Below are 13993 nucleotides of genomic sequence, written 5' to 3' on the forward strand. Positions count from 1 at the left end.
ATCAGGGGTATTTCCGTGGCGAATAAGGAACAAAAACTTGCTGCTTACGTGGACGACATTCTTTTGTTTTTGACAGAGCCTCGGATTACCTTGCCCAAACTGCTTAAAGATTTTTCCTTCTTTCAATACATTTCGAATCTTAAAATTAATCATCCCAAATCCTATGCCTTAAACATTAATCTTCCCTCAAACCTAGTTTCCTTTTGCCACTGACAGTTTCCGACTCCCTTACCTATCTGGGAATACAGCTTACGAGCAACCTCTCTGATCTTTACGTAAAAAATGTCCTTCCAATCCTTAGAGCAGTGGTTCTCAACCTTTCTAACGCCGCGACCCCTTAATACAGTTCCTCATGTTGTGGTGACCCCCAACCATAAAATTATTTTCGTTGCTACTTCATAACTGTAATTTTGCAGTAGGAGGAATAGTGCCCCATCATTGGTGTCAGTGGGAGGAATAGTGCCCCATCATTGGTGTCAGTGGGAGGAATAGTGTCCCATCATTGGTATCAGTGGGAGGAATAGTGCCCCATCATTGGTGTCAGTGGGAGGAATAGTGCCCCATCATTGGTATCAGTGGGGGGGGATAGTGTCCCATCATTGGTATCAGTGGGAGGAATAGTGCCCCATCATTGGTGTCAGTGGGAGGAATAGTGCCCCATCATTGGTGTCAGTGGGAGGAATAGTGCCCCATCATTGGTATCAGTGGGAGGAATAGTGCCCCATCATTGGTATCAGTGGGGGGGAATAGTGTCCCATCATTGGTATCAGTGGTAGGAATAGTGCCCCATCATTGGTGTCAGTGGGAGGAATAGTGCCCCATCATTGGTGTCAGTGGGAGGAGGAATAGTGCCCCATCATTGGTATAAGTGGGAGGAGGAATAGTGCCCCATCCTTGGTGTCAGTGGGGGGAGGAATACTGCCCCATCCTTGGTGTCAGTGGGGGGAGGAATAGTGCCCCATCCTTGGTGTCAGTGGGGGGAGGAATAGTGCCCCATCCTTGGTGTCAGTGGGGGGAGGAATAGTGCCCCATCCTTGGTGTCAGTGGGGGGAGGAATAGTGCCCCATCCTTGGTGTCAGTGGGGGGAGGAATAGTGCCCCATCCTTGGTGTCAGTGGGGGGAGGAATCGTGCCCCATCCTTGGTGTCAGTGGGGGGAGGAATCGTGCCCCATCCTTGGTGTCAGTGGGGGGAGGAATCGTGCCCCATCCTTGGTGTCAGTGGGGGGAGGAATCGTGCCCCATCGTTGGTGTCATTTGGGGGAGGAATCGTGCCTCATCGTTGGTGTCAGTGGGGGGAATAGTGTCCCATCGTTGGTGTCAGTGGGAGGAATAGTGCCCCATCGTTGGTGTCAGTGGGGGGAATAGTGTCCCATCGTTGGTGTCAGTGGGAGGAATAGTGCCCCATCGTTGGTGTCAGTGGGAGGAATAGTGTCCCATCGTTGGTGTCAGTGGGAGGAATAGTGCCCCATCATTGGTGTCAGTGGGAGGAATAGTGTCCCATCGTTGGTGTCAGTGGGAGGAATAGTGCCCCATCGTTGGTGTCAGTGGGAGGAATAGTGTCCCATCGTTGGTGTCAGTGGGAGGAATAGTGCCCCATCATTGGTATTAGTGACACCAATGATGGGGCACTATTCCCACTGACACCAATGATACTTACCTTGCAGACCCCTGCTCCAGCCTGGGCTCGCTCGCTCGCTCCCTCCCTCTCCCATGGTACCAACACTTACCTGTCAGGTGTCTTCCTTCTCCAGCCGCTCTCCTCCTCTTCACTCGCTCGATCTTTGCGGTGCCGCTCGGCTCCTCCTCTCCAAGTTCCACCTCTTTGCCGGTGATTGGCCGCCTGTGTGCCTCTCCTGAGCTACAGTGCCGGCGGCCAATCACAGGCGAGGATTGATCTCAAGGTGTGTCCAGATGACAGGGGCGGCATGTCATCCCGCCCACACCTGGAGACGGCGGTGGCGGCGAGGAGCGGTGTCTCGGTTCCTAAGACCATCGGAAATATGTGTTTTCCGATGGTCTTAGGCGACCCCTGTGGAAGCGTCGTTCGACCCCCAAAGGTGTCGCGACCCCCAGGTTGAGAACCGCTGCCTTAGAGCCATCCGAGAAGACCTAACTAATTGGCATCGCCCATGCTTCTCCTGGTTTATTAGGGCTGCAATACTAAAAATGAATATCCTCCCGTGCCTCCTCTACCTATTTCAAACCTTAGCTATCCATCTACCACCCGCTGTCAGGAATGGACTTGCCAATGGTGGTGGGACTCACCTGCCTTGTGGGCTGCAGTACCAGGGCTGGCCAGCGGGTGCTCTCAGCAACCAGAAGCTCACTCCTGCAGTCAGCCATCACCTGAGGCTGATTGCAGGAGATGTATTTAAGGAATGGCCAGACCTGCAGTCAGTGGCCAGACCTGCAAAACAGTCGGTGGGTTGCCCAGGAGGCAGCAGGGTCGCAGCAGTGTCAGTGGAGGCAAACGGCCATGGAGTACAGCACCAGCTCCACTGCAGCCTACCACCACGGCCAGTAGTGGTGCCGGTGTGCACGGAGGAAGCAGCAGTCAGCCAGTGAGGAGTATCGGGGGCAAAGTTTCCTACTCGGCGGTGTGGCAATTTTTTGTCAAGCCGCCCGAGGAAGTAAACGTAGCCGTATGTCGACTATGTGGCCAGAAAGTCAAGCGTGGCCAGGGGGCCCATGTTGGGACTACAGCGTTGCGTCAGCATATGCAGCGTCGCCATTCGGTGGCCTGGGAAAACCGTGATAAAGATACGGCGGTTCTGCCTGCCCCAGCCCCCGCTCTATCACCCGCTCCATTACTTGCTCCGTCACCCGACGTCAATCGCCCTCTATCAGCCAGTCAAGGCTCCAACACCTCTGCTGAGGGGAGTTGTCGCTCGTTGGCATCTTCCGCTCGTTCTGATGCTCCTTCTCCTGCTACTCCTCTTCACGGATTCCGTCAGCAGTCTTTCTTGGAATCCGTTTCCAAGAGACAACAGTTTGCGAGCACGCACCCGACGGTGCAAAAGCTGAACGTCCTCCTGTCCAAGTTGCTGGTGCTGCAGTCCCTCCCTTTCCAAGTGGTGGACTCAGCACCTTTCCGAGAAATGATGGCTTGTGCCGCGCTGCGGTGGAGAGTGCCAAGCCGTAATTTCTTCGCCAAAAAGGCAGTGCCAGCCCTGCATTCACATGTAGAAGAGATGGTGGGCCAGTCTTTGAGCATGTCGGTCTCTGCCAAAGTGCACGGCAGCGCCGACGTGTGGAGCTGTAACTACGGTCAGGGACAGTACATGTCATTTACGGCCCACTGGGTGAACGTGGTGCCGGCACAGCCGCACCAGCAACTTGGACAGGTCACGCCGCTTTTGCCTCCACGTTTGCACGTCCTTGGTCCAGCAAAGATGTCCGCCTCTACCACCTCTTCTTCCGCCGTGTCCTCAGCCGCCACCCCCGTGCCAAGTCCCATTACCCGACCGGCATATCACATGTGCAGGGCGCAACGGTGTCACGCTGTGCTGCACCTGGTATGCCTTGGCAAACGTAGTCACACAGGGGAGGAACTTCTCAGTGTAATGAACAGAGAAATCGACAGATGGCTGTCTCCGCGCAAACTGAAAATCGGAACCATGTTGACCAACAACGGAAAGAACATGGTGTCTGCTCTGCGTCAAGGAAGGTTGTACCATGCGCCATGCATGGCTCACCTGTTCAATCTGGTTGTCAAGAGGTTCCTAAAATCCACCATCCCACTGCAAGACATCCTTAAAATGTCACGTAAACTTTGCATGCATTTCAGCCATTCCTACACCGCAAAGCACACCCTCCTTGAGCTGCAGCGGCAGAACGGAATTCCACGGCATCGCCTGATCTGCGACGTTGCAACAAGGTGGAATTCAACCCTACACATGTTAGACCGCCTTTACGAACAGCGAAAGGCCATCACCGATTTCTTGATGTTACAAGCGGATAAAGGTACTCCCCTGTGTAACTTCGATGTCAGCCATTGACAGCTCATGCGTGACACCTGCCGCTTGCTCAGGCCCTTTGAGGAGGCCACGCTATTTGTGAGTCGGCAGGACTATGGGATGAACGACGTCATTCCTCTGTTGCACGTCCTGGAACAAATGCTGTTAACAATGGCTGGTCAGGGTGCGGTAGACGTGGCGCACAGATCTCAACGCCACATGACCCCTGTGGGGGCAGGACAGGAAGAAGAGGAGGAGGTAGAGGAGGACATTTGTGCTCAGGAATTATTGAGTGAAATGGGTGGTTTTTCCACTCAGCGGACAGGAGTGGAGGAGCAGAAGCATCTGGTAGAGGAGGAGGAGGAGGAGACAGAGGACCCAGACGCACCGTGGCAGTATGCTGTGGAGATGGAGGCAGGGAGTCCCTCGCATTCCTTGGCACAAATGGCCCATATCATGCTCGGTTGCTTGCGTAGCGACAGCCGAATAATAACCATCAGACAGAGGGATGACTTTTGGCTGTCCACCTTGTTGGACCCTCGCTACCGTTCAAAAATTGTGGCCTTTTTCACACCTGCTGAGAGGGAGGCCAAAATAACGTACTATAAAAACCACCTATGTAGTCAGTTGGTCTCTGCCTTTCTGCGCCAACGTCCATCCTCAGACACTGTGGGCCCTGTGCGCTCGCGTTCCGCTGCCATGGCAGCAGGGGAGGGGTGGGGTGGTAGGAGCAGTGGCAGCTCCACCAGCAGCGGCTGCCTCAGTCTGCAGTCGATGATGAGTAGCTTTCTTCACCAGCGCAGTGAGGAAACTACTAACCAGCCGCAGCAGCAGCAGCAGCATCAGGTGGACCTGGAGCAGGACCTCAAACAACAGGCTTGGGCCTACTTGGACAGCACCCTGCCAACCGAGGTAGACAATCCCCTTGACTACTGGGCAACGAAACTTGACCTTTGGCCCCAACTAGCTGAATTTGCCCTTGAAAGGCTGTCATGCCCGGCCAGTAGCGTGGCATCGGAGCGCGTGTTTAGTGCGGCAGAGGTATTGTAACTCCGCGGAGGACACGACTGTCCACCCAAAGTGTGGAGAGACTCACGTTTGTGAAAATGAATCAGGCGTGGATTAGTGTGGATTTCAAACCACCAGTTCCTGACACAACTGACTAAATCCGCCATGAACCATGCCCCAAACATGTGCCACTTTCAGGTCTCCTCACACTGCTGGTGTGTTCCATTTTTTGTCATAGGGTGCTGGCAGATTACGGGCCTCCCATAGCTGCTGCCAGGCCCCTAATCTGCCATGGGCCCCTATACCGCCTCCTCATGCTGCTGCCAGGTCCAGAGTCTCTCATGGGTCCCTGTACGGCCTCCCATTGCTGCTGTCTCCATCGCCACACTCTGCCATGTGCCACTTTCAGATCTCCTCACACTGCTGGTGTGTTCCATTTTTTGTCATAGGGTGCTGGCAGATTACGGGCCTCCCATTGCTGCTGCCAGGCCTGTAATCTGCCATGGGCCCCCGTACCGACTCCTCATGCTGTGACGGTGCAACAAGGTGGAATTCAACCCTACATATGTTAGACCGCCTTTACGAACAGCGAAAGGCCATCACAGATTTCCTGATGTTACAAGCGGATAAAGGTACTCCCTGTGTAACTTAGATGTCAGCCATTGGCAGCTCATGCGTGACACCTGCGCTAGCTCAGGCCCTTTGAGGAGGCCACGCGATTCGTGAGTCGGCAGGACTATGGGATGAACGACGTCATTCCTCTGTTGCACGTCCTGGAACAAATGCTGTTAACAATGGCTGGTCAGGGTGCGGTAGACGTGGCGCACAGATCTCAACGCCACATGACCCCTGTGGGGGCAGGACAGGAAGAAGAGGAGGAGGTAGAGGAGGACATTGGTGCTCAGGAATTATTGAGTGAAATGGGTGGTTTTTCCACTCAGCGGACAGGAGTGGAGGAGCAGGAGCATCTGGTAGAGGAGGAGGAGGAGGAGACAGAGGACCCAGACGCACCGTGGCAGTATGCTGTGGAGATGGAGGCAGGGAGTCCCTCGCATTCCTTGGCACAAATGGCCCATAGCATGCTCGGTTGCTTGCGTAGCGACAGCCGAATAATAACCATCAGACAGAGGGATGACTTTTGGCTGTCCACCTTGTTGGACCCTCGCTACCGTTCAAAAATTGTGGCCTTTTTCACACCTGCTGAGAGGGAGGCCAAAATAACGTACTATAAAAACCACCTATGTAGTCAGCTGGTCTCTGCCTTTCTGCGCCAACGTCCATCCTCAGACACTGTGGGCCCTGTGCGCTCGCGTTCCGCTGCCATGGCAGCAGGGGAGGGGTGGGGTGGTAGGAGCAGTGGCAGCTCCACCAGCAGCGGCTGCCTCAGTCTGCAGTCGATGATGAGTAGCTTTCTTCACCAGCGCAGTGAGGAAACTACTAACCAGCCGCAGCAGCAGCAGCATCAGGTGGACCTGGAGCAGGACCTCAAACAACAGGCTTAGGCCTACTTGGACAGCACCCTGCCAACCGAGGTAGACAATCCCCTTGACTACTGGGCAACGAAACTTGACCTTTGGCCCCAACTAGCTGAATTTGCCCTTGAAAGGCTGTCATGCCCGGCCAGTAGCGTGGCATCGGAGCGCGTGTTTAGTGCGGCAGGAGGTATTGTAACTCCGCGGACGACACGACTGTCCACCCAAAGTGTGGAGAGACTCACGTTTGTGAAAATGAATCAGGCGTGGATTAGTGTGGATTTCAAACCACCAGTTCCTGACACAACTGACTAAATCCGCCATGAATCATGCCCCAAACATGTGCCACTTTCAGGTCTCCTCACACTGCTGGTGTGTTCCATTTTTTGTCATAGGGTGCTGGCAGATTACGGGCCTCCCATTGCTGCTGCCAGGCCCGTAATCTGCCATGGGCCCCTGTACCACCTCCTCATGCTGCTGCCAGGTCCACAGTGTCTCATGCCATGTGCCACTTTCAGGTCTCCTCACACTGCTGTTGTGTTCCATTTTTTGTCATAGGGTGCTGGCAATTTACGGGCCTCCCATTGCTGCTGCCAGGCCCATAATCTGCCATGGGCCCCTGTACCGCCTCCTCATGCTGCTGCCAGGTCCAGAGTCTCTCATGGGTCCCTGTACGGCCTCCCATTGCTGCTGTCTCCATCGCCACACTCTGCCATGTGCCACTTTCAGGTCTCCTCACACACTGCTGGTGTGTTCCATTTTTTGTCATAGGGTGCTGGCAGATTACGGGCCTCCCATAGCTGCTGCCAGGCCCCTAATCTGCCATGGGCCCCTGTACCGCCTCCTCATGCTGCTACCAGGTCCACAGTGTCTCATGCCATGTGCCACTTTCAGGTCTCCTCACACTGCTGGTGTGTTCCATTTTTTGTCATAGGGTGCTGGCAGATTACGGGCCTCCCATTGCTGCTGCCAGGCCCGTAATCTGCCATGGGCCCCTGTACCGCCTCCTCATGCTGCTGCCAGGTCCACAGTGTCTCATGGGTCCCTGTACGGCCTCCCATTGCTGCTGTCTCCATCGCGACACTCTGCCATGTGCCACTTTCAGGTCTCCTCACACACTGCTGGTGTGTTCCATTTTTTGTCATAGGGTGCTGGCAGATTACGGGCCTCCCATAGCTGCTGCCAGGCCCCTAATCTGCCATGGGCCCCTGTACCGCCTCCTCATGCTGCTGCCAGGTCCACAGTGTCTCATGCCATGTGCCACTTTCAGGTCTCCTCACACTGCTGGTGTGTTCCATTTTTTGTCATAGGGTGCTGGCAGATTACGGGCCTCCCGTAGCTGCTGCCAGGCCCCTAATCTGCCATGGGCCCCTGTACCGCCTCCTCATGCTGCTGCCAGGTCCACAGTGTCTCATGCCATGTGCCACTTTCAGGTCTCCTCACACTGCTGGTGTGTTCCATTTTTTGTCATAGGGTGCTGGCAGATTACGGGCCTCCCATTGCTGCTGCCAGGCCCCTAATCTGCCATGGGCCCCTGTACCGCCTCTTCATGCTGCTGCCAGGTCCACAGTGTCTCATGGGTCCCTGTACGGCCTCCCATTGCTGCTGCCAGGAGGCAGCAGGGTCGCAGCAGTGTCAGTGGAGGCAAACGGCCACGGAGTAGAGCACCAGCTCCACTGCAGCCTACCACCACGGCCAGTAGTGGTGCCGGTGTGCACGGAGGAAGTAGCAGTCAGCCAGTGAGGAGTAGCGGGGGCAAAGTTTCCTACTCGGCGGTGTGGCAATTTTTCGTCAAGCCGCCCGAGGAAGTAAACGTAGCCGTATGTCGACTATGTGGCCAGAAAGTCAAGCGTGGCCAGGGGGCCCATGTTGGGACTACAGCGTTGCGTCAGCATATGCAGCGTCGCCATTCGGTGGCCTGGGAAAACCGTGATAAAGATACGGCGGTTCTGCCTGCCCCAGCCCAGGGTTCCATTTTGTCATAGGGTGCTGGCAGATTACGGGCCTCCCATTGCTGCTGCCAGGCCTTAATCTGCCATGGGCCCCTGTACCGCCTCCTCATGCTGCTGCCAGGTCCACAGTGTCTCATGGGTCCCTGAACCGCCTCCCATTGCTGCTGTCTCCATCGCCACACTCTGCCATGTGCCACTTTCAGGTCTCCTCACACTGCTGGTGTGTTACATTTTTTGTCATAGGGTGCTGGCAGATTACGGGCCTCCCATTGCTGCTGCCAGGCCCCTAATCTGCCATGGGCCCCAGTACCGCCTCCTCATGCTGCTGCCAGGTCCACAGTCTCTCATGGGTCCCTGTACGGCCTCCCATTGCTGCTGTCTCCATCGCCACACTCTGCCATGTGCCACTTTCAGGTCTCCTCACACTGCTGGTGGGTTCCATTTTTTGTCATAGGGTGCTGGCAGATTACGGGCCTCCCATAGCTGCTGCCAGGCCCCTAATCTGCCATGGGCCCCTGTACTGCCTCCTCATGCTGCTGCCAGGTCCAGAGTCTCTCATGGGTCCCTGTACGGCCTCCCATTGCTGCTGTCTCCATCGCCACACTCTGCCATGTGCCACTTTCAGGTCTCCTCACACACTGCTGGTGTGTTCCATTTTTTGTCATAGGGTGCTGGCAGATTACGGGCCTCCCATTGCTGCTGCCAGGCCCGTAATCTGCCATGGGCCCCCGTACCGACTCCTCATGCTGCTGCCAGGCCCGTAATCTGTCATGGGCCCCTGTTGTCGCTTGTTGGCATATTCCACTCGTTCAGATGCTCCTTCTCCTGCTACTCCTCTTCACGGATTCCGTCAGCAGTCTTTCTTGGAATCCGTTTCCAAGAGACAACAGTTTGCGAGCACGCACCCGACGGTGCAGAAGCTGAACGTCCTCCTGTCCAAGTTGCAGCTGCCAGGCTTGTAATCTGTCATGCGCCCCTGTACCGCCTCCTCATGCTGCTGCCAGGTCCAGAGTGTGTCATGGGCCCCCGTACCGACTCCTCATGCTGCTGCCAGGCCCATAATCTGTCATGGGCCCCTGTACCGCCTCCTCATGCTGCTGCCAGGTCCAGAGTGTGTCATGGGTCCCTGTACGGCCTCCCATTGCTGCTGCCAGGCCCGTAATCTGCCATGGGCCCCCGTACCAACTCCTCATGCTGCTGCCAGGCCCGTAATCTGTCATGGGCCCCTGTACCGCCTCCTCATGCTGCTGCCAGGTCCAGAGTGTGTCATGGGTCCCTGTACGGCCTCCCATTGCTGCTGTCTCCATCGCCACACTCTGCCATGTGCCACTTTCAGGTCTCCTCACACTGCTGGTGGTTTCCATTTTTGTCATAGGGTGCTGTATGGCCTCCCATTGCTGCTGCCTCCACAGCCACACTGTGGCTCCACACTCTGGTTTTGGCCCCGTGACTGCCCAAATGAGTGAAGTGTGCGGTGATTCTAAGATCGACGGCACTCATGTGCATGTCATACTGACTGTCAGTATTATTTCTCTTCCCCAGCAGACTCCAAGGGCATTTAAATTAAAGGTACAGTGTTCTGCACTAATATAAAGGCTCTCTGAAGCCTAGAAACACCCTTTTATAAGTTAAATTCGCAGCGAATATATTCGACTCGAATCGAAATTTTTTCACGAATTCGCCGAATCAGTCGAATCAAATTTTTGAATAATTCGCTCATCTCTAATCATAATCTTCTATTTGTTTACAATTTCTTCTGATCCTCATTAACTGTCCTTTAGATATGTTAGGTATGTTATTTATCCATCATGGGTGGTGGCAGCTAGATCTTGTTATATATCCATTTATATCTGTCTTTTTGAAGAATGTCCTGGTTCATAATGTGTTTTATTTTTTGAAAATTTTCAAATCTAGGTAATTTATATGCTGGTGACTTCAATTCCCCGAGAATGAGATGTTATATTTGTTTTTATTTATTTCTTCCGCTAGTGATTCCTCATTCCCCTTCCACAGAATTATGATATCATCAATGTATCATTTGTAATTTTTTTTTTTTTAATTCCGGTCTCTCTTTTCTTCCCACTTATTGATAAAGAGGTTTGCAACACTAGGAGCATATTTGGCTCCCATAGCCACCCCTTATGTTTGTAAGTAGTGGTTTCCTTTATACCCGAAGCAATTGCTTTCCATGGCCATCTCTAGACTTTCAAGAATAAACATTATTTGCTCCTGTTTCAAATTAGTTTGTCCGTGTAGGGCTCATTTCAGTCCTTCCAAACCATCCTTCTGTACTATGTTTGTGTTCAGGGAATTTACGTCTATGGTGACCAATGGACATTCCCCTATATCATTCAGGTTTTCAAGCATAGAAATTGTTTGCCATCCCTCCGGTATGATCTGCCATTAGCCACCAGGGGTTGTAGAAATGTATCAATATATTCCCCCAACCTGGAGAATAGTGAGTCCACTCCACTTATAATGGGTCTCCCTTGGGGTCTATCCTGGTTTTTGTGTATTTTGGGAACAGTAGTATGTTCTCAAAATACAATTAATTCTGGAAGCAGCAAGAACTTCAGTGATCTAGTGATCACTGGAGTTCTGGCTGCTTCCAGAGTTAAATCTCTTGATTCTTTTTTATTTAGAATACCCCTTTTCTTAGCTTTCTTCACTAGTTTTTCCAACCTCTTTCCATATATTTTCCTGGGGTTATGATGTAATTTCTTATATGTACCTTCCACATTCAGTAAATTGTTAATTCATGCACCGAAGGCTAGTAGGAAACAGCCACTGAGTTCAAGCATAGTGGCTTGAAAAATTATTCCACATTTAACGCAAAAATGAAAGGGGAGAATGTATAGAGGTTTTTAGAAGAATGGTGGAAAAGGATATAAAAGAACAAGAAAAGAAAATTTGATTATCCACACAGCAGATAAAGGGTGGGGGGGGGGGGGGGGAGGAATTGGTCATTTTAAATAAATCAAATTATGAGGAAAGGAACAATTTATTAAATGTGGAAGGCACATATAAGAACTTACACCATAACGCATGTGATGAAAAGGGTGCAGCTTGCCATGCATTTCTCTCCCATAAGAAAACACTGTATCTAGGGCAGCTGCACCTCTTTCCCCCTCTACCCTTTGTCCAAGCCCTTGGCCTTAACATACAGTACTCAGAATGAGAATGATTATCAAATTAAAGAACCAGTATAAGACTTTAAAAAAAAGTTGTGTGGTATATAAGGACACAGTTTATTAGTGACCTCACAACAGACAGTTGTAACAGCTACTTGGCAGTTTGGATGATTTTTAGGCAGTGTATAAGGAGGAAGTATATGAACATAATATTTTGGGACAATGGGAAGAATAATCTTAGGGTTTTCACAGATTCACAATATAAGTTCCAAGTAAAAAAAGGAAAAAATCTGACTAGTTGCTATAAAAACATAGAATTTTCTATTCCTTCAGTGTTCCAGTCTAAAAATATAAAACCTAGGGAATTATAGCAGAATACAACCTTTTTGTCAAGAAAATGACACATTTGCAGGCATATGTAGAAAACCGCAAACCCCATGGACTGCGCTCTTTAAACCCACATAAATAAATAAAACTATAAAAGTGCTTTCTCCTACATAAACTATGTGCTAAAAACAAATAGAATCAATAAATATTACATTCATATACATAATTGTGAAAACAATATGTGACACAAATAAAGTGCTTAATTTCAACATAAACTATGTGCAAAGAAAAACTCAATTTCAGAATAATTAATTATAACTTATTGTGTAAAAAATGTTCATAATAAATATGAAAATTCAAAGTGTTTCGTGCCCAATATCCATGTCCAAACTGTGCAAGACAAAAGACACCCGGGAACTAAATGCTCCTCCTCTCTTCCCAAAAAGAGAACACACCGCACTCACCAGACATATGTGGCCTCTTTTTAAACATAGTAATCACATTCGTGATATTGCAGATAGGTTCTTGCTCCTCTGTTAGTCCACCATACACTTAAAAAATTAGATCACATCATATAATGGCAATGCTCCTATGCCTTTAAGATACTCTTTGCAGTCCACTCTATGCTACCAATGTCAAAACTGTTTATTCTGTCCCCGAGGGGTGGCGGTAGCTCCTTCTTCCCAAGCCCAGCCTGCAGCTCCACTTCCCAGGTCTAGCTTACCTGCCTAGGCACAACCTAACCCAACAGCTACTGCTGCTTACAACCGCTGAGTCAACACCCAACGAAAGTACCACCCAAAAACAGCAACCAGGGAAAACCATCTAAAATTTAGGTAGGGATTTTAAGCAGACATAATATGTTCATACTGATTAAATAAAGAACATGCTTCATACCTCGACACTTTAATCCCTTCTTATAAATTCCAAGGATCTGAAAAAAAAAATCACAATCTGTTAAACAGCATCATCATATCATATAATTTCAGCTACTATCAATGAAACTTTAATGCAGTGCTTCTCAAATAGTGGGGCGCGCGGCTCCGTCAAGGGGGGCGCGTTTGACCTCGGGGAACATACCGTATTTTCCGGCGTATAAAAAGACTTTTTGACCCTTGAAAATCTTCTCAAAAGTCGGGGGTCGTCTTATACGCCGGTATACGTTAGGGTGGAACTTTTTAGGGGGGCGGCGCGGTGCCGCCGCCGCCCCCCCCTTCCGACAGAAGGGACACTAAGTACAGGGGTGGGCAGAGGGCTGCTGTCTCTTACCTGGCTCCCACGATGATCCATCCAGGAAGCGCTGCTCCTTCCGTCACTCTGGCCACTCCCTCACTCCTGCCGCTCGGCTCCGCCTCCTCACCGGTGATTGGCTGCCAGAACTGTAGCTCAGGAAAGGTACACAGGCGGCCAATCACGGACGAGGAGGCGGAGCCGAGTGGACCCGCGGAAATCGAGTGAGAGAAAAGCCGGTGAGTGTGCAGTGCAGAGGTGCTGCTGGAACCACATATGCTGGCTGCAGCAGCACCATACTGCAACAGGGGTCAGCAAGTGTCATTGGTGTCAGTGGGAGGAATAGTGCCGCATCATTGGTGTCACTGATACTAATGATGGGGCATTATTCCTCCCACTGACACCAACGATGGGGCACTATTCCTAAGTAAATGTTGGTGATCGGTTTGAATTCATTATTGTTTATTGATTTTATGTATTTTTTCAGTATCATATGGTTTGACATGTCCAATCAAAAAATGTTTATAGTTTAATTAAGGATTTAATTTTTTTGAATTTCTAATGCACTTTAAATCTTTTCTGCTACAGTTAATAAAGCTATTCTTTGTTGTAAATTGATCCACATTTCTTTCTTTTTTTATTCTTTTATACGTTAATAAGGATACAGTGTTATGCAGAGGTGTACTTATAACAATTTTATAGACAAATTATACTATTTACAGTCACGTGGGGGGCGCAAAATGTTTTCTTCTTCCTAGGGGGGGCATGACAGAAAATAATTGAGAAGCACTGCTTTAATGGTAGTTGTTATGAACCATGAATTCTTGAATATGAAAACTACTTTAAACAATGCAACTGCATTTTGTAGCAATGTGTATGCAGTTGCTACAATGTATGTGTAGCAACTGCATACATGT

General features: G+C 50.8%; 1 protein-coding gene across 1 annotated transcript in view; it reads right to left on the reverse strand.

Moving 5' to 3' along the window:
- Window positions 1-13993, reverse strand: part of LOC149452127 (RAS guanyl-releasing protein 2-A-like) — a 181510-nt gene that overhangs the window by 109805 nt on the left and 57712 nt on the right. Inside the window, exon 2 of the mRNA XM_089689742.1 lies at window positions 12744-12780. Coding sequence (XP_089545868.1) covers window positions 12744-12780 — 37 coding nt within the window. The remainder of the gene's footprint in view (window positions 1-12743; window positions 12781-13993) is intronic.

Source organism: Staurois parvus, unplaced genomic scaffold (genome assembly GCF_062004578.1).
Source record: "Staurois parvus isolate SC_StPar_1 unplaced genomic scaffold, SC_StPar_1.0 ptg000495l, whole genome shotgun sequence".
NCBI lineage: Eukaryota > Metazoa > Chordata > Amphibia > Anura > Ranidae > Staurois > Staurois parvus.